The following is a 21,470-nucleotide window of genomic DNA, read 5'->3' as shown; positions in this document are numbered from 1 at the left end:
AATTTGAACTTTCTAAAAAAAAAAAAAATTAAGTATCATATTCCTGCTTAAGAAACAGTACAAAAATCTATTCTCATTAATTACATTAATTCTCAAAATAACATACTAAAATATGTTAATTTTCAAGTAGTAACATAGGATCAAGGACCACCCAAATACCTTGTTTTGCTGATTCAGAAATTTTCTCAAATTTCTGACAGCATATTTGCTGAGTAGTTTCAGCTTGCAGCACATCTTTATTTTTTGCTCTTGCTTTATCCAATGCCTTATTAGCATTTTCATAATCCACTAGTGACCTAGATCTTCTATATAGGAGATCCTATTAAAAAAAAAAAAAAAAAAAAAAAAAAAAAGGTTGTAAGGAGTTTTTGGAGTTTTTAAGACTCTACCCAAGGCTTTTATTATATTTCAAGTAATTAAAAAGTCAAATTAATGTTAGTCCTTCTTGCTGTATTTCAATTTTTGCTAAATTATTTGCATTCACTTTACTTCATCCTGCAAGTCACAGGAATGTCCATACTAGATCAGATCCACATTATACTATTTGCTCTCCATCTTGTCTGACAGAGCTAGGAACAGATGGCTTAGATCAAACTCCAAAAAGCCAAAGAAGGCAAACCATGGGAAATTTCACAGCTTCTTAAATTAGACACAAACTACATTTAGATTATGTATTTGAAATACATACAGAGCCCAAGAAACAGTAGTAGCATTTTTTTGTGCAACAGTTCATGATCTTCTAACTACAGACATTCTCTGTCAAATGCTTGCTCATTCTGTGATGTTATTTCATCATCTCACATCAAACAAAAGTGAGAATGAAATTTTCTGTAAGCACAGAATATCAAATTCAGCCCATGTGTTTTTGTATCAGCACTAGTAGATTATATGGAATACCCAATTTTAATATTTAAAGAAAAGCAGAATGCTTGCAATTACAAGCACCAAACACACAAACAGCCCTTGCACTGTTTCCAGTTACTGCATGATTTGGCCTTGACAAGTGGCTCACTCAGTTCCACACAGTCAGTCCCACATCAGCAACTGCTTTATTACTCCTTATATTCAACAGAGACAGGTTTTACAGCTAAGGGAAAAACCGCAGGCTAGAGGTTGCAGCATTTTAATCTATCTATATTGTGAGTTGATCATCCCATGGGTCACTTTCTCTTTTTTTTTTTATGTTAAAAAACCACAATTTCACTGAACAAAACCCCATAAATTCACCTTAGCAGCTTGAGATTCCCTAAGGTAGTATTTCAGAAGATCAGAAAGTTTAAGATCTTCATCAGCAGATACCCGAGCCTCTATTTTCTGGAAAAACAAAATACCACCACCAAATAAAAAAACAGTAAGCAAAAGTATCAACTTAAAAATATCCAGACTTTGGGTATTCATTTGTATTATACAAATTCAATTGAAAATATACAGTACACAACAGATGGTCTTTTTCAAAAGCTAAGATCAGGCATTAATGACAGGATACTTAAAGATGCAAAATGAGAAGCAGTATTAGGACTTTGTATTAAGATGTAAGGAATAAGCTACTCTGCAAGCAGTAATTGACAACTGGCTTTCTATATTAAAAACTGCTTTCTTTCCCAATAACAATTATATTTGTCATATGCTACAAAAAATGTAGAGAAACAAACTGAGTTACACAAGCAGTTTTATGCTGTTGAAATCAAAGGAAAACAAATTTTTAAGGCACCATTGCAGACTAATTGTGTAACTGCATGTACTAAATGGTAAAAAAAAAAAATCAATAAACTAATTTGCTTGCATTTTAAACAGATTAGAAATAGAGTCTGCAAGTACATTTTTAAACCCTAATTAAATAAAATTATTTCTGAAATGCAACATTTTGAGTCAAAGTAAGTAATTCTGTTAATTTTCTTTAAAGAAAAATTTGTTTATGCAGATATAATTATCAGTTTAGGAAATGCACACATTTTTCATTTGGATGTTTTCCTGATACATAGCATACATCTTCTATCTACCAAGCCAAACAAGTAAGGCAAAAGAGAAGATACTTGAAAAACTGGTTAAAAGCATAAGCAACATTACTTTTGAGTCAAATAATTGCAGAAACAGACCTTGGCTCCAGAAAAAAAGCAGCACGATCACCATTTTTTTTTTTTCGGATTAAGGATTGCATTTCTTCATTTCTTTTATCCATAACAAGTTCTGTGATTCTCAGTAACAAGTATGGAAGACCTCTATGCATTTTAGTGGAACAGCAGCTTTACAAGGGTATTACAGCAGACTGCCTAGAAATATTTAGTAGACTGAAGAGTCCTAAGGTTCATTTTACAAAACATGACTGAAAATTTACACTTTCGCATTCCATACTACACATTGCTTAAACACTCCATGTAGAAGCACCCATATTAATCCACATATTAATGCCTTGTTGACACATGATGTCCATTTCATAGTACATACCCTTGTTTTGTCAAATAACTCCGACACCTTCAGAAAAAACCTGTGCAAAAGGAAACAGCTCATATTACAACATTGTTCTGAACAGTCTAATTATAATTACTTTCTAGAACTCACACAATAGTCTCTGTTTGGCAATAAAGATTGCAAAGGCATTGCTTACAATTATAATTTACAAAACTCAGAGAGCATACTAGTTTCAAACTTCAAACGTGTGGGAACTGTGCAATGTAAGAAAGGCAACGGACACACAAAGCATAACGGATATTTTTAAGTGAAGAATAATTGTTCAGCTCCTCAAGGATTCTTTATGCTTCTGTGAATTAAACCCCAAACAGCAGCACCCTGGTCAATGGTCTTACATTGTTATCAAGTGTCCTTTACATAATTTTTTCTTCACACACTAAACACAATATATGTCCTACTTAGAATTCAGGGATGCTGAGCAACAGTGTGGCAACATCTCCATTGCAGGAGACAATACACGGCTTCAGTCTTACAGCAGACTGGATTACAGTCAAATTATACTATTTTGACAAAAGACAGATGTGATTTCTGACACACCCTAATGGACTCCAACAAATAACAATACTATCATCAAAGTATCTGGTATATAAGCTATCACCATACTTGGAAGTATATCACTGCAATTCAGATAAATTAGAAAGCTATTTTTCATATTCATGTCCTACCTGTTGTCACACTAACACCATCACACTAACTATGTCTGTATGTTGACAAGCACTGACATCTTTAAGCTAGTTAACTAAGTTTTATTGTCAGATACACCAGACATTATCTTCAAGCAAATCACTGAAAGATTGAAGGACAAACATCTGTATGTAAAGACACCCTTCTAAAGTTTTAGGGATCTCTGTAGATTCCTTTGTTTTCCTAAGGGCAGTAAACTTGCCAGAAAAGCAGAACTATTTTTCAAGATGTTGTTACACTTCAAAAATTCCACAGACTGAGACCTATTCTTGCTGCATATGTTCAAAGCATCTGTAACATTTTTTTTAAAAATGGTGAAAGAATTGTGGGGTTTTCCCTATTTGATAAGGACTTTTTCATCTCAACTGTGCAGTTTTCTACAGACTGTAGAAAGTAGCATTTTTTAACAGAAAAATATTAAAACAAAAGTGTTAAATGCAGCCTGCTAAAGCAATTAAATACTAGAGAAGAAAATGTCTTAATGTGATACAGCTGTAATAAATTCTGGTTTTCTCCTAAGAAGAGCTACCAATCTCAGCAGGTCACCATTAAGACTGAGCAAATTACCCCATAGGTTATTAACAATATCTTACTTGCATATATCTGTGGAGTCCTGCGTTCCTAATGCATATAATGAAGAACCAATTCTATTATAGTCATCCGCCACATCTAGAAAAACAAACAAGCACTTGTTTTACTACTTCATTCCTCTTCTTTCTGAAAATTTTGAAATTCCTTTCTTCAAAAATAGGTTATTTTTCTAAAAGGATATGCTTTAACACGTAAGTAGAAATAAAATTGCGATTGCATCACTTAACAGGAAGGATAACTTTACACAACAGAAACAGTGCTTTCACCAAATTGTGCAGTCTGTAATTTACCTAGAGTATTCTATGCAATCAGAATCTGCTAGGTGAATTGATTGTGCAATTTTCTTTTGGTTTTATTTTGGTGGAAGATGTACAAACTTAATGGTTAAAGTCTGAATTTAAATTTTATCTTGACACTATTTGGAAAAAATAAAATCACAGTTTAACAGTAACAAAAAGCCTGTGTGCTTGAGAGCAGTTAATTAACTACAAACCCCAAACTACCAAAAATACAGCACTATATACACAACACCTTTCCCAGCACATCCTTGTTTTAGGAAACTCTTACCTCCTCAACAAGCAGTCACTGGTTAAAGTAGCAGTAGTGTTAAATCGTTTTAAACAATGAAATCAGAAGCAATATTTGTAAGAAGGCTGCATAATTTAACTAGTGAGGTATTGCTATATAATCAACAAAAAATAAATCTTTGCACACAGAGCTTTTTAAAAAAGCTTTACATATTAACTCAATGGATGATGAAAACTAACAGGTCCAAGCAATGAACAGGAAAATACATCTGTTTGTTATTTTTGAAGTTTATATGCTTTTAAGCATAATTATTTTTTCTTAATAGCGCAGCCTTAGCAGATTCAGTGGGTCAACTTCCATGTAATTCATCACTCCATACGTCATCCATGCAGATGGTTACAGTGAAGAATGGTATTAGGAAGCAATTAATCTCCCCTTCTATTCCTCCCATTTCAACATTCAAATGGATTTTCTGCTGGAAATAGCAAGTCAGTGTCTTTGCAAGCCCTGCAGCTCTCTCTTGATCATGTTAGCCATAAACTATAGATTGCCCATTTCCAACACAGGTTTCCCAGGTCACTGCTCTACTCCTCTAGCCAGAATTTCAAAAGGAGCCATTCGTCCCAGTTCACAGTTTGGCAGAAATTGTCAATAAAAATCGTATGTGATTTGAGCCTGGAAACCAATGAAGCTTTGTCATGAGTTTGATCAATCCCTTCCCATCAGATTCTCTACAACCTCGTTTCAAAGGATTTTCCCGGTTCTACAACCAACGTAAAAGCCCTTCTCGCTCTGTAAATAAACCCTAGCACTTCATTACCATGAATGAAGTTCAGTTCTCATTTTAAGAAAGCAACCAAAATCACCAGAAACCACTTCAGGTGGAACTGAATGCAGACACAGGCCCCCTTAGCTGACTGAGCCATAACTGACTCTTTCCATCTCCTAGCATAAATACGAAAACTACAAAAGACTCAGTGTTCATACGACAGCAAGAGAAGCATCTTAAGAACTCAGAAAATTCTCAGTTTAACATCTCATCCAATATTCATTTTAGAGATCTTATCAATGGAGATTCATAAAAGGTTTGTGAGCTGGTTTTGTATGAACTGTATTACTGTAGACAGCAAAGACAGTAACTGTAAATCAGACCCAAACTTCAAGGAAGTAGACAGAATCTGAAAGATCCATTTTGTTTTATCTAGGCAGAAAAACTTAAAATCAAGGGCAACACAGGTCAATTTCTTCTGAACTTCTCTAAACACAGTAATCCTAAATCAAACACAGTAGTCCTAACCCAAAGGAAGGAAATTTTCATTTCCTCAAATAAAAGAACTGCACTTGGGAAGACTATTTAGAGCATTCTGAAATCACATTAGCTAGCACTCAGCTCAAAAAGACAAATCAACGGGCAAGTGGTAAATCTTGTGTCAGTAAGAAAAGGGGTCCTGCAAACTAGGCTACTGAATGTCCACATTCCAGTCTCTACCCTAAGCTGCTAAAAAATGGAAACCTAATCTAGAACTAATGGCCCAAATAGGAGTTTGCTACGGGAAAAAGTAACTTTGTCAGCAAGGTAATGCAATGCCCAGTTTGCCTAGAATTGCACTCGGTGGAATCAACCACATCCAATCAAAAGAACAACTGCACCTGGAGTAAAATCAGATGTACTGCCATATTATCCACCTCTACACCTAAATGATTAAGTCAGACTTCAAAAAAAATTTAATACTCAAAGACCATTTCTTTTCAAGCAGACAGCGTGAAGAATCAATATAATCAATATATCCTCAGTGTTGCACCAGGCTGTTCTTACTCCATCTAGTCTACGGCAGCAAAGCCTCAACTTAGAAAGTCAGATTGAACTTCTTAAGACTCTGAAGGCTACACTTGGAGAAATGAACTCACTCTTCACATGCAAAAAGAAAACTAAAAATTACTTCTCCTCACGAAAAACTTCTGTACACTTTAACTAGTACTATTTTCATCCTAGAAAAAAAACTCACTTTTATGTGATCTTGTCATTTTATCAGATTTGGCAGAGGCATCTTTGACTCGGTTGTGATATTCTACAAGGAATGTTCTCTCATGTTCAAAGAAGTCATCCACATCCTACAAAAAAGGGGAACAATTAAAAAAACCAGGATTTCACCCAGTCTCCACAGAGCAATTGCAGAGTAAATTTGTACATTTCACTGCTGCTGTGATAGGAAATGCATCTGGTTTTGTTGTCTAAAACACCATTGATATGAACTGATTTCTTCTCCACTTATATCATGGTATTAAGTTTTATTAAGAATTTAGTAAGAATTAAGAATTTGCAACAAGCAACCTAAAGGTCTATATAACTAAACATGAAGGAATAGCAAAGGGTCACCAAGGGTGACAGAAAAATAGAATATGCGTAATCTACCTAGAAAAAGGGGAGAAGGGGTGAAAGTCGTCCAGTAGCACAAGACACTGTGGGCTCAGACAAGATGATTTGAACTCTAGCTCAAAACACTAATCTTAATGACAGACATTTTTCAATCTGGTAAGCACAGGTAAATGCTAACATTGTCTGCATTGTAATTTGAGATAATTGGTTTATACTTATTTTTAAAAACCCTCTAAGACAACACAGACGCTCAATACCATGGAATAGCCTACAACATGGGCTTTGAACAATGTTCTTATGAAACTGGAAATTATTTGGACTTATTTTTCTCCAAGTCATAATTAATCCATGGTTATATCCACTTTCCAGCAGTTTCAAAAAAACAAGATTTTAAACCTAGAAACTTTTAATTCTTGTAAAAGCTGCTACCAAATGGAAGGAAAAGAGATTAAAAATCATCCTCTGCAGAATTTCTGCTTGCTGTAGAAGCAATCTTGTAGCTTTTGGAAAAGGAAAAATTAAATGGAATTTTCATTACTGTTTTTTTTTTTTTCCTCATTTACATTCTTACATCTACTGGGAAAAATCATATAACCTCTACTGCTGCTCCTTTAAACAGCAGACAGATCAGATTCTACAAGACTGGGAAAATTCACTCCATTAGTAACTTCTGAACAGAAGCAGTTGCCAGACCTAGTTCTCCTTTCCACTATATGAAATGGCAGGTCTGAACAAAAAAAAAAAAAAAAAAAAAAAAAAAAAAAAAAAAAAAAAAAAAAACCCACCCCAACCACCCAGCCACCAGCAACCAGACTATTAATTATCTATGTATAAAAAGGTGTTTAAATCCATAGAGTACTGAAAGCCCACAAGAAAGCTTCTACTTATTTTGCATCTAGGCCACAAGTTGTCACACATGGTCTGCCACTAATTCTTAAGTCAGAGATCATTGTAAAAATCTCATTTTTGTACCTATATAAGATTCATTTTAAAAAGGCGACAACAATGTTAATATATTTTAAATCTTGCTATGTTAAACAGTAATCACCTTTACTCCTGAAACAATGACACCATCTGCTGATTTAACCATATTTTTGAAGAAGTCTTCAAGTTTTTCTTTCTTATTTTTCCCACGAACACTCAACTGAAAAACAAATTTATCAGGTTTATTAATTTTTTGGAGGCAATTCAAGTTTAAAAAAAAAAATTAAATAGAACTACATAGCCCTACTTGCTACACTTAAAACAGTTTTCCTGTTCTCTCTTTATTCTTATACTCTGCACTAATGGGGACAGGGCACCTTACATCCAGAATGAAGACTACCTCATTTACTAGATTATCACCTAAAATATCATTCTAGGGGAAAAAAAATCAGCAACATTCTAGCACCTGCAGATAGTACCAAATGTACAGAGTGTACATTTCAGTTATCAATAACTCAGTATTTATCATGTACAGTATAGCTGAGTTGATGTAGCAATAGTTGAGTTAATATAACCATGTTTCACTTTGGTGAATAGCAGATCTTTGATCTCCAGAGGATAATGCTGATTTAAGCCTCCTCACACTCTTCCTGTCCATCTAACTTCGCCCAGTTTAGGTAAACTGAGTGCCTGAACCTGTAAGCATTTCTACATCAGAGAATCTCTGTAACATACTTTGAATTAAGTATGCATGCAACTGAGCCAGTCTTTGTACTAATTTCTTCCACTCAATGTTGATTCCTGCAATTTTAAAAAGTAACTGAAACTCTTTGCAGAATAGGAGCAAGCACTGTCTCCAACACTGAATAGTTATGAATCCAAAAGTACTCTCTATTATCTCAATTCAGTATGTTACATGTGGATAGCTACACTAGACCAATACTCAGAAAAAAATTAACCACATTTTCACTCACATCATTTACAAAAAGGTTTTACTTATCAGAACATTTCATCAGAAATTCTCTCTAGTTTTGTTAGCAAGAGAATTTACACTACAGTTCCAAATCCTAAAAGTTAGTGCTCCATTTTGTTGCATTATTCTTCCCTGAGGCAAAAAAAAAAAAAAATTCAGAGTGAAAAACTAAGTACTGTCAAGTGAAATCACCAGCAAAAGCACATCTTTTAAATCCAAAATATACTGGATTTTTATTTTTGATGCTGAGGTTACAGCATATAGTGCATTTGGTTTCCCAGGTGGCAGAAAATGAACTCCTACAGACTAAATGAATTTCTAACTTTTACAATACAAATATGTCTGGCATGAAGGAGTTGATGTAATTTGCTCCAGGAGGTAATTCCCTCTTAATCAATTTTCCATCCTACCATAAAAGTACATCTTGATTTCTCTCACCAGCAATTCAGTTTTCAATACTCACATCCTGATTATATTCCAAGAATACATGGAAATTTAAGTCCTTTCTCAAAATAGGATGTGCTGCCACGCGACACAAAAACACTTCATGCATTGCAACTGTCTTCTTGAATATTGCCAAATATTCACTAAAAACAAGAAATAAGACAGACATAAGAATTCCATATGAAGCAATAAAGTTTGAGATAAACCTAGTGAGCAGCTTTAAGAAATCCTCAGTCAGGGTACAAAATTACAAGCCAATATAATGGAGTTTATCACTCCAATGTTTGATATAGACATAAATAAGCACTGCAATGTTAATACTAGGGAGAAATTTGAAGCCTGAACACATTACAGAGAGACCTTTAATGAAGAGTCAACAAATACATTAATTTTATACACTAATTTAACAGACACTGGTTTGCTGAAAGTGTAACCTCATTTCATTGTCCTTTCCCCAGCACCCCAAAAATCAAGAAACTGAGGTACAGACTACAGTCCCTTGGCACTGTGTATTGATGTGCAAATTCCTTCCTCCCCATCTCCATCCCCTTGCCCATTTGCACCCTCCTTACTTATTTATATGTTCATGTAGTTTTGTTAGCTCTTTAGACAGTCTTTTATTTCGTGTTAAAGCACCTAACCTTTTTGAGCCAAAGCTCACAATGATGTCTCAAATCACAGTGGTTCTAAAAGTGAAATTAAGAGCTGCATTTGGTAGGTACAACAAAAAAAAAACACATTTAACCATAACAATCACACAGTTGCCCAGTTCAGCCAACTCAACTTCAAACCAATTACTCACTTGCAATTTAATTAAGAGGAAGGCACTCTTATCAACAGACGTTTGCTAGAATTCATTGTGCTTTGCAAATTCAATGAGTAAGATGCAACTCATCTGAAAATGAGGAAAGGGCTCTTTTTCCCATTCTGAGGTCAAACAGTGAAATTATAGTCAACGCTTTTCCTTCCACTATGTGCAAGGAGGTTAAGATTTACATACCAGCAAACCAGCAGAGCCAGTGTTGGGAGATGTTTGATCTCAGTGAGAGTAGTAGTCACTCAGTGAAGACAAAAAAGGAGGATGCAGAGGATGGAGGTGGCAGTAGAAGAAACCCAAAGTTTTCTGTGTTATCCAACCCCTAACCAGACCACAAGAGAATCATGATCAGGGCCGCTGGAAAACCAGATTCTTTAAAATCTATAGTGTTCTGCTAATTTCCAGTTTTCTGCATATGAAGTGTATATCTACTCTGCTATAAATTATGTTGTACATATCACTAATACAGAGCTTTTTAAGACATTTGCTCACAGCAGCTGAAGTTCGGAGAGAAAGCAGCAGTTCTAAGAGTTCTATGTACTTTTCTTGCCAATTCAGAGCTCTTGATAGAAGCAGTCTAGAAGCAGCGTAAATATACACTTGAAAACTGAAACCAATGACAGGAAAAAGATCAAAGAAGTGAATGCATGATAAAGAAAATGGACGAAGCAAGGAGAAACTTCACTGTGTAACTCATATGGAACAAGAAGCTTCAGAGCAGTTATTTCAATATAAATTAAATTCATAGTACGGGAAATCAGTATTTTCAGGAAGTATATTCTCCTTGTGCAAAAATTTTTTTTAAAAAGTGTCAAAAATGAAATTTTCAAGTAATCTTCATATTTCTTGGGGAACAGAAGGTTGGCATCTACAGCATCAACCACATGCACAACCCCCTAGTCCCAGTCACTGCATGTATTACCCTAAAGTCTAATAACACTTATAAAATGTGGAACACCAGAACTAAAAAAGATAGAAGTTATCTCCTCCCTTTGCAGATGTCCTGTAAAGAACAGGACCTAAGTACTTTATTCTTACAAAAGAATGCTCAAGAACAAGCTGATTCATTTCCTGTTTCAGAAGATCTTCCATGAAATTATTTCTACAATTTTCCTAATGGCACTGATCATGATCACTAAGATAAACCTTGGTTACAAAGCAACTGGATTCTCAAGTCTGTGTTTCACAGAGAACCATTACAATGAAATTGGAAACATGGGACAGCAAACAGCATTAAAAGTTTTGGAATATAAATAAATTAATAAAGTAGTAATCAAATCTACATACGCTTCCAGTTCTTGTTTCATCTTGGTGAATTCTTCTTTAGTCATCGATCCTTCCCCTTCTCCAAGTTTCTGCAGTTTCTCCCTGGAGGCATCAAAGTCAGGCCTGGGTGGTGCTGGTGGAATCTGGAATTTAATCCAATTTTTTTTAAGTTCTCATTTTCTCAGTCAAACAACACCCATTCACAGTACAGGAACTGTAGACTGCCTGCAGCTTTTTAATACATATTTCTCTCTTTCATCATTCATTACAGCATATCTGGATAAAGTCTCTCATTCATGAGTTATACGTGCTGCATTACTATACCAATTTTGGTCAAGAGTCCTTGAAGATTACTGAAGTATTAACTAATGGCTTCTGTTTAATTACAACAGAAACCAAATAATACTTCATTTCCCATGACAATGACTTAAAACTTGAAATAATTATTCTTTAATTAGTTTTGGTTTAGCTTATTTGGTAAGAATTACTTCTTGTTTAAAAGAAAAAAATAAAAACAAATTCCTCAACTGTTTTCATACCATCCATTTCTAATTCCCCAAAACTTTAAATCAAGAAAACCGATTCCTATTGTTTGCAGGCACTAGCTCTTTCTTACAGCATGCTGACATTAAAGATGTATGTGTTGAAATAACAAAGCCCTCAGTAAACAAGGCTCTAGGTTAATTTTATAATACAGTACATCAACACTGAAAGAGAAAACATCAGTCAATCTAAACATGAATTGGTGCCAGGAAAGAAACACAGAACCAACTATGTTTAAATTTTAGTTTACTGATATTGGCCCATTGCATTAACACACTACAAAAAAAAGAAAAATCCAGCCTCTTAAGAGTCAACCATCTGAAACTAGTTATTACCACACTGAAGGTCTAGTCACTTCAAATAGCTTTTCTGACTAAGAAAAGACTAGCTCAAGAATGATATGACCATCACAAATTATACTCATTTTAATATATCCACTAATCAATCAGAAGTATCTGTTTACCCTCTGAATCAACAAACACCCCCCCAAACACAAAACTAATACCTTTCACACCAAGATGACAAATATTCCTATTTGCAATTAATGTATGAAGAGCAGCACCATTTTTAATGTGCAGCATCATACGGTGCCTGTTTTGAGACCTCTGTTCCTGGAAGGCCTGAAATTAACTTCAAACTGTAAGTTATTATATATTGAGGTTCCCTCTAGTTCTACAGGGCATTTAAATTAGTTTTTCCTTTCCTCTCATTTATGGAAAAATGATTCAGATCTTTATAATAAGAATTCGAAAAGTCTAATTACTTCACTCTGCCATTCCAGCTAAAACAAAGGCAACATGAAACTTGTAACTAAGTTAAACATTAGCTTGCAAAAACAATACCACCAAGCTACATAGCTCAACCCTCTCCCACACTTTTAACACAGTGGCATAAAAATACACTTGGAGTCAAAATAAACTACTCATTTCTTAGGAGTAAAGGGCAAGAAAGTATGACAGCTGCTGCAGCTTTCTTCCAAGCTTGCTTCAACCATTAGTTTTGTGTAATTGTGTAAAATTGTTAGAGAAGCTAATCTGATTTTGTAAGGAATGAACACCTGCTGCTTCCACTGCATTTAAAAGCAGTCTCAAGTAGTTTTGATCCAACCCAGAGAAAACAGCACATATAAACCAAAAGAATACCAGTACTTACAATATAGCCAGCATAGTCCTCATTCTCAACAAAAGAATCATGAAGCCATATAAACTCTTCATGTTGCCGCACAACAGAAAATTCATTTTGTTTGAAATTTGGTAAGGAACTCTAGAAGGGTAAAAGGAGGTAGAATTATGGCAAGGAAGAAGGTAGTGAGGCTGAAAAGCTCAACAAAAAAAAACACAAGCTTTTTCATTACTACATGAGAAAAAACCTTGAGGCAACAACAAAAATGTCCCCAAAAAGTTCATACCACAGTAATTACCCTCATCTTAATTAGTGCAGCAATAAATTGGCATGGGTTGCCTTAAGAGGTTGTGGAGTGTCTGCTCTCACAGACATGTCTAATATCTTTATCAATTTAATCCTGGAGTTCTCTCTAGTATCTTTATTGATGATCTCGATGAGGGGACCAAGTGCCTCTAAGTCAGTTGGCAGATGACACCAAGTTGGGTGGAGGTGTTGATCTGCTGGAGGACAGGAAGGATCTGCAGCGAGATCTGGACCAGCTGGATCCATGGGCTGAGGCAAATTGTAGGAGGTTCAACAAGGCGAGGAGCCAGGTCTGCACTTGGGTCACAACCCCAGACAGTGCTACAGGCCTCTGGGGCAGAGCAGCCAGAAAGCTGCCCAGTGGAAAAGAACATGGTCAACAGTGGCTGGACACGATCCAGCATGTGCCCAGGTGGCCAAGAAGACCAATGGCATCCTGACCTGAATCAGAAATAATGCGGCCAGCAGGACCAAGGAAGTGACTGCACTAGACAATGGTGAGGCCACTGTGTCTAGTTCTGGGCCCCTCATGACAGGAAACACACTGAGGTGCTGGAGCCTGTCCAGAGAAGGGTAACAGAGCTGGTGACAGCTCTGAAGCACAAATCTGATGAGGAGTAGTGAGGGAGCTGGTGATGTTTAGTATGGAGAAAAAACAGGGGTTGACCTTATCACTCTACAAGTATCTGATAAGAGGCTGAAGCCAGGTGGGGGTTGGTCTCTTCTCTCACATAACAGGTGACAGGACAAGAGGAAATGGCCTCAAGTTGCACCAGGGGAGGTTTATATTGGATATTAAAAAAATTTCTTCACTAAAAGGATTGTTGCCAAGTTTTAGAAGGGGCTTCTCAGGGAAATGGTTGAGCAACCATCCCTGGAGGTATTTAAACACATGTAGATGTGGCACCTAGGGACATGGTTTAATGGTGGACTCAGCAGTGCTGGAGTAAATGGTTGGACTCAATCTTAGAAGTTTTTTCCAACCTAAGTTATTCTATGATTCTATAATCGAAACCCAAAGGGACAAATCCTGAGCAATGTGTTCTCGTGCACTCTAATTTAAAGGTGAGAGTGAGTGAGGAGATAGGATTAATGATGTCCAGATATTTAATTCAACTTTAATTATTCTGTTACTCTGCAATCGATAGACATTGAAATCTAAAAAAAGCCATAAATAATGGTAATTTAAAATGATCCATGAATGTAATACAATTACAAAATATGCTTTTAGAATCTGAAACTATAATAAGACCTAATCGAATTTTAAAAACTATACTGAAGTATATTCATGTATATTTAAGATTCATGCAAATAGACTAATTAATAGACATGGTATGACAATGGGAATGGTATGACAACACATCAATACAAAAAAATGAACATAACTTTCTTCTAAACAGTTTTTTAACTCTTAGTCATCTTTTTCTTATGCACTGCAGCTACACAGTCTCCTAAATATGAGATAATTTTACTTTCTCATTTCCTCTGGATTGTGTTACATGCTGTTTCAATAAATAGTTTGAGCAAACTCTCTTTTGTACATAATTAAGAAGTGTTGCGTGAACAAACCCAGGCTTTTACCTTCGTATGGACTGTGAATTTCACTTTATCCCTCTCACTTAGTGCATCTGAGATATCCACTTGCAGAGCAGCATCAGTCTGGAGATCTACATTTATTGCTCTAAGCTAAAGAAAGAAATATATATTTAGCTTATAAAAAAAAGACAAACTATATTTCCACCATTCTTCCTTTGAAATGAACCCTGATCCTGTAATGCTGAAGACAGATCACAAAACCCCCAACATTAAAAGATTATTTCCAGCTGAAAAAGAAATTCCAGTAGTACTCCTTACAAACAATCACACAAATAATAATCTACAGTACTCCTTGTTAGTGCACTATTTTCATTTCTGTAGATTGTTAACTTGCTAGTAATTGAGATGCTCAAGACAAAGTACTTCTACAGATAGCAACAAGTTTGGTAGGTTTTTCTCTTTATTGTCCCCACTCTTATGAACTGACAAGCTGCTCTCTAAGTAAAAAATACTGATAAAGGTAATTATAAAGACATTAACAGTTGGAAAGGTACTTTTAAGGAGAAAAGTGGTTCTATATTTCAAAGAAGCAATAGCAGTAAATAGACCTGATTTACTCGCACTGTCTTACACTATTCTTCTGTTCAACATATCTCATCATATAATTAAAAAGCTTACAAAGAATATCCTGAACTCCACAGAGCTAAGTCTTGGAAATATTTTTCTAAAAATCCCAAAGCAAAAATCTCAAACAAAAAAAAAAACCCTTTAATGTCTTCAAAATGAGCACGAAAAATGGCAAAAGAGCAAGGAATACACATCTTTTTTTCTACAAGACATGAAACCTGAACTCTTTCACAAAATAATTCCAGTCACACTGAAAAAAAACAAAAAGAGAGACAATGATCACATACAGCAAAACTGAAGTATTATCTGAGAACGACAATACTTGGCATAACTGGACCAAGACTTCAGTACTTGGTGCAACCTCATCTAGAGCCCAACTGGAAATTCAAGTACCCTCACCCTTGTACCCTTGTTGTTCAAGAGGAATTTGTCCCATGACAATTTCATCATCATTTGGAATGCTTTTACAAGCACTAAGGCTTACCCTGAAATCTTTTCCAATCACATTGTCAAAAAATATTTCAACATCATGCTCACAAAGCATATTTTCACTCAGACATGGTATTTTTCTCGATGTTGCATTTTTTCTATAAATATCCCATTCGACAGTATTAAAAATGCATTACCATACAGAGATTTGGACTCTTTCTCCATAATTTTTTTTCAGGATTGCATTTCTAAGGAATACTTGAGTACAAGAATGCTTTAAGTATTCATAACACATGGTATAGAGTACACATGAGCAAATTTTGAAGATAATGCTGTGAGACACTGGAAAAGCTCTAGAACAGAAGCATCAACTGCCACACCTCACTTCCCATAAGTTACCTTTATCTTAAATCACAATGGTCAGATCCCACTCTAGTCTTGCTGTTAACCTTGAGGCCTGGACAACTCTTACCTTTCTAGCAGCAACCAGACTCATGGATCTTACAATTAATGTATTAAAGTAAACCAGAATCATGCAGTCTAGCATATTCTGCTAAGGCTAACAAAACGTTAACTGTTCAATAGCTCTCACACAAGTAGTAATAGCTTTTCCTTACAGTGAAGTTGGAAATCATTAAAATGACTGCACAGTAACATATTCACACCATGTGATTCAGGCACTGCCTTTTGTTTTGTTTCTCCAAGGTTTAGAGGGTCACCACCTCACACAAAGGAGTATTATCATGCAATGGTTCCTTGCAGATCACTTCTCAGAGACAGCATCTCCTAGCTCCTACTGAGTTTCCAATGTGCTTACCATCTAATTTAGGAAAGAAAAATATAATGACATACCAATGTCTCCCTTATGTCATGACACCACATTTTTCAGTGTGTAAAAAGGTTTTTGTGGTTACACTGTCTGGGGTACTGTTTGTTTTTCTCTGGTCCCCCCAGAATACATTAACAGACTGAGTAATCTCAGCAAATAATCTGGATTATCTAAATGGTATTTTTGTAGTCTTTCACAGGTCACAAATATTTCTACCAAAATACTTCTGCACCTCCTTTTTTTTTAATTTTTCTAAGTAGTACTATACAAAATTCTAGAATTCAGTATAACAGCTGATCAAGTTTGTCATTAGAGCATATCCAGTGCAGTGCAGCCTGATAACGTGCACTATTCACAACTTCAGATACAAAAGTCCTATGTGTGCTGAGAAAATTAAGAACTAAATATGACAACTTCACTCATGACATACAGCTGTGAAGGACTATTTGTTTGATTTATACTGAGTTAAGTTTGTAACAGTTTTGAAGAGTTTAATTACATGTTAAATTATGCCATGTAGCCTGACTGCCAACAGGGAATGTTTTCATCTGTAATGGTAATGAAGCATTTATGAAAGGTGTCAAAGACAATCAGAAAGTTGAAGGACTTTAAATGTATTCATATGACACAACGATTCACATTGCACTACTGGAAATTGAATTCACAAACACCACAGACCACAAATTTAAACAAACTCTGCATCACTACTTCCAAAATAAAACTGCTACCAATGGATCTTTTTTTAGTCACAAAGGAAGTAGAAAATGAAAAAATAAACCAAGTCTGAAACAGATGAAAACTGATGTGAAAGTACCTTAAAGCATGGAGAAATAAAGATAGGATAGTCCCTTTTTATCCTGCCCTCCTTCAAGTCAAACACATACAACATCACATAATAATTTCCTGCTTACATATGTAATCTATAACCCTGCTGAACAACTTGCAAAGCAAAACCTGATTTAATTACTTTTCAGTTTCTTATGCTTTACCAAGAAAGTCCCTATTGTATTCAAAGGGTCGAGGAAACACCAGAAGCCAAAACCCAGGCCAAGCCATGTTAGATGTTACAGTACTAAACGAGAACACAACACAAGGAGAGGATTTAACATCTAAGCTCTTGCTTAAGGATCAATTACACTTCAAATGATAATGGAAGGAATCTGGTACAGACAAGGGAAACAACCAAGTGTTACATTCCTAGGTAATGTCATCCATTAACACTAACTTCCCTGCTCTAAGGTCTTTCAAAAATGTTAGAGTAAAAGGACCTTTTCTTCAGCTGGTTCTTTACAGGCAGATAAATACACAGAGCAAGGGGACAAAGCTTTCGAAGTGTTTTCACAGCATTAAGTTTCCAGAGGACCTGTTCTAAAGGGTAGCTCATTTCCCCTGAATGAGTGTTAGCCAAGTCAGCTAAAGATTTTATATAGATATAAAATACACAAGGCAGTACTAATGGAGCAATACTACACCACTTTTCAAAGCACGTATTGTTTATGTTAGAGAGAGCACAAAAATCCCAACAGCACCCAAGTTACACCAAGCAAACTCAATCCTATCCTATTTCCTAAGTGAAATTCAGAAAAGCAATTCCCACAAGTTCATTTTATGCAGACCATTTATAATAAGTTCCTTCTACAGACCACCCACTGCTACTTCCTCAAAGATGATTCTCAGTGCTCTGTTTTACAGTTCTCCAGAAAAGGCTCCATATGGTGCAACACCATTGTTTGAGAATTACTCTTCTGTGTGGCATCAGCACAAATTCCAGCCCTCTTTCACCCCATCACCCCAAGGTTAAACTTAACGTGACTGTGGCCAACAAACATGTTCCTGCGGCATTAGAAGTACAGTTGTCACAGCAATATCTGAATTCAACAGAGGCAAGAGAACTGATTTTCAAAACTAAAAGCTCAATTACTCCAACCAGAAGTTGCCATCCATGCTTTCAAATAAAGGCTTGACCTACTCATTATTTAATTGCAGATAAAGGAAACAAATTAGAACTAGGGAATCACTTTATTAAAGACGTTTATTTTTACTATTTCTACTTAGAAAAAAAGTATTACAGTTTTGAAGATTAAAGCACAGAGAATTCATTCATGAATAGACTGCCATACTGGTTCCGATTAATTTCCTGTATCACGAACAAAATCATGCAGATAACAAACCTCTGTTTTAACCCCAAGCACTTACACAGAACAGAAAAAATTAAACCTCCCCAGTGATCGGTGATTGAAAATAAGAAACCCTAAAAAAATAGGGAAATGAGAAGGCTACTACTCCAATTTGATTTCTCAACGCTGGATGAAGATGCGGGAGAGAAAAAACAAGACTGCATTTGGCCAACTGAGATGGTAAGTTGTACAACAGTACAAACACACAAACAAGACTGCAAAGAGATTTCTTAAGGTCTTCAAATTACCTTGTGAACTCTTAACGACCTGTAGCCTTAGAGGGAATACTAATAACCAGCCAAACAGACAAGTGTCACAGGAGGTCAGATCCGCATTGTTATGTTCTACCTGCATCTTCAGATAAAGGGCAACTTAACTGTGTGCATCAAAGGCTGTTCCTAAGTACCAGGGACAACTTATGCAAAATACCTATGTAAATAAAATTTCACAGTTAGTAAGCTCTTCAGTCATTGCTCTGAAGACACTCAAAAGACAAAAACCTCCTCTCTCTTTTATCCAATATTCTTAGTAAAGCAGCTGTGTACCTAAAAACGAAAGCTTTACAGTGGCCAGAATTGGTCTGATACAATATTAGAACACCTTTCTAAATTTCTGGCGATAAACTGGAACATAAAATGCACTGAATTTAACATGTGACTATGGTGTGCATGATAAAACATTATGCCAACACAGTGTTTCTCAGATTTTTGTATTTTTAGTAATATACTGTATACAGGCACTTCAATAACCACCAACAGCCAAGAGAACCGAAGCGACCCTGAAGCTGCTCTCCCACCTTGCTCACAGTTGGTCTTTCTCAAGATACTAAGTGACAGGGGTAATCAGTCTAACTAAATTATACTAGGTTAGCTGGTTGGTTGCTTAAGTAAGGAAGGCAAGTTAAAGAAAGATGGATACAGCAGTCAGAAAAGAAACTAAGGCTAGAAACAGGAAGGCAGAGAAAAAGGTTTTCTCAGTAAGAAACGTAATTGTGGCATTCTGTCCCAACAACAGAACTTCTGTTCAATACAGAGTTTATTACACAACATTTGCCTGCAATGTAAATGTCCCATTGTTATCAATGGGAGAAGCCCTCGGGCCTGAAAGGAGAGGGGAGGGCAGGACGGCATCAGCCAGGCCTCAGGCCGGCCGGCGGGCGCTCCCCAGGGCAGGACCGGCCCCCGGGCGTGTGCAGCGGGCAGGGGCCGCGGGGAGAACATCATCCCCGGCCACAACGCCCTCCCGAGCTATTCCAACGACAGCGGGAAAGAAATGTCCTTCCAAAACTCGGGTGACAGAAAAACGAACAGCACAGGCAGACGGAGGCCGGTATCAGCGGGAGGCTGTGCCAGAGCAGACCCCGGCGGGCGGACGGACAGACAGACAGACAGACACACAGACACACAGACACACAGACGGCCGGCCCGGCCGCTCGCCGCCAGCATCCCGCCTCCCCCGACACCCACGCGGCGGGCCCGGGCCGGCAGCGCCCGGAGGCCCCCAAGAGGGGCCCGTTTCTCCCCGCCCGGCCCCAGGCGCCGGGGTCCCCACGCCTCCCCGCGGCACTTACACCTCGGTCCTCCTCCGAGAGGAAATCTGGGCCGTCGTCCGAGCCTTCCTGCTCGGGGGCGAGGCGGCGGCGGCGCGGGCAGCGGGCACGGCGGGGCAGGGCCGGCGGCAGGGAGGGCGAGAGGAGACAAAGCGCACAGGTTAGCGAGTGCCCGGCCGCCCCGCCCCGCCCCGGCCCGGCTCCGCGGCCGCCCCGGACCCACCATCATGGCTGCTCGCGGCGCTCTGCGCCCGCCGGGGCCGCGGCCGGGCGGGGCTGCGCAGCGCGGGGCGGGGCGGACGGCCAGCGGCGCCTCTCGCGAGGGAGCGCCCGCTGAGGGGAGGCGAGGAGAGGAGGGGAGGGCAGGGCAGGGCGGTGCTTCGGGGGCGGCCCCGGTTGGGCGGTGGTGGCTCGGGGAGCGGGGCCGGGCCCGGCTGGGCGGTGGTGGCTCGTGTCGCGGCCGCGCGGCGCTCCCGTGCGTGCTGGGGCCGGCGGGGACCGGGAGGCGGGTGTGGAGAGCGCCGGGCGTGCCCCGTGTGGGGAGGAGCGGCGGTGTCCGGTGGAACGCGGCCCCCGGAGGTGTGCCCAGGGTCCGTCCGCAGGCCGCGGCCTTGGCGCCGCCCCGCGCTGCTCCCGGTGTGGGCTTACCACGTTTGTACAAGCCGGGGTGTGAAACTGTGCCATGGCAGCGCGGGAAATTTATAGGCTAATAATATGGCTTTGGGGTTTGGGCAGTTACGTGATAAAAGTTTGACAACTGCCCGTTTCACATTAAAGAGTGGAGCTTTTAAATGGCTCTCTGTCTAATGAAAGTGGAAAAGGTCAGCACACTAAAGCGGATGTGAGCGTGGAGGGAGTCTGTGCCTGAAACTGCATTTTTGTGCGAATCAGAGCTAGGATGGCCAAGAGGCAGCTTCAGGGTGGGGCTTTGTGATCAACATACTGTAATCTCGGTGCTGGTGGAGGATGTGGGCCGGTGTGGGCATCAGCACCCGTGGGCCTGCGCTCACACAGGAGAGCACCAGCCCACCTGCAAATGAAGACTGCAGCAATGTGCAGTTCCCACCCTAGCCGGCTCCCTACCCGAGTCCGGAGTTAGGTACACAAGCACCTCTGGGACAGGAGCACCACTTGCCACAGCAGCACCGTGTGTTTAGGTGGAATTAAACCCATCAGGAAACTGCACCTTGAGAAATGGTGTTCAAGTGGCCTCAAGATATGTGAAGATAATGCTTTCTGAACTCTGCACTGCTTAGAAGGGTGCTTTAGGACTCAGACA

The 21,470-nt window shown here is 38.3% G+C and overlaps 1 protein-coding gene across 1 annotated transcript in view; it reads right to left on the bottom strand.

Moving 5' to 3' along the window:
* SNX6 (sorting nexin 6) overlaps positions 1-20,466 on the bottom strand; it is a 30,377-nt gene extending 9,911 nt beyond the window's left edge. Inside the window, exons 1-12 of the mRNA XM_083863299.1 lie at positions 20,415-20,466; positions 20,213-20,260; positions 14,626-14,730; positions 12,769-12,879; positions 11,095-11,216; positions 9,010-9,133; positions 7,698-7,793; positions 6,279-6,384; positions 3,747-3,822; positions 2,446-2,485; positions 1,228-1,314; positions 160-319 (exon numbers count right to left, since the gene is read on the bottom strand). Of these exons, the coding sequence (XP_083719425.1) occupies positions 160-319; positions 1,228-1,314; positions 2,446-2,485; positions 3,747-3,822; positions 6,279-6,384; positions 7,698-7,793; positions 9,010-9,133; positions 11,095-11,216; positions 12,769-12,879; positions 14,626-14,730; positions 20,213-20,260; positions 20,415-20,420 (1,081 nt within the window). The 5' untranslated portion in view covers positions 20,421-20,466. The remainder of the gene's footprint in view (positions 1-159; positions 320-1,227; positions 1,315-2,445; positions 2,486-3,746; positions 3,823-6,278; positions 6,385-7,697; positions 7,794-9,009; positions 9,134-11,094; positions 11,217-12,768; positions 12,880-14,625; positions 14,731-20,212; positions 20,261-20,414) is intronic.
* Between the last annotated feature and the right edge of the window lie 1,004 nt (positions 20,467-21,470).

The sequence above is a fragment of the Zosterops lateralis genome (genome assembly GCF_965231275.1).
Source record: "Zosterops lateralis genome assembly, chromosome: 6".
Taxonomy (NCBI): Eukaryota; Metazoa; Chordata; class Aves; order Passeriformes; family Zosteropidae; genus Zosterops; species Zosterops lateralis.
This window is presented reverse-complemented; position numbering and strand designations above follow the sequence as displayed.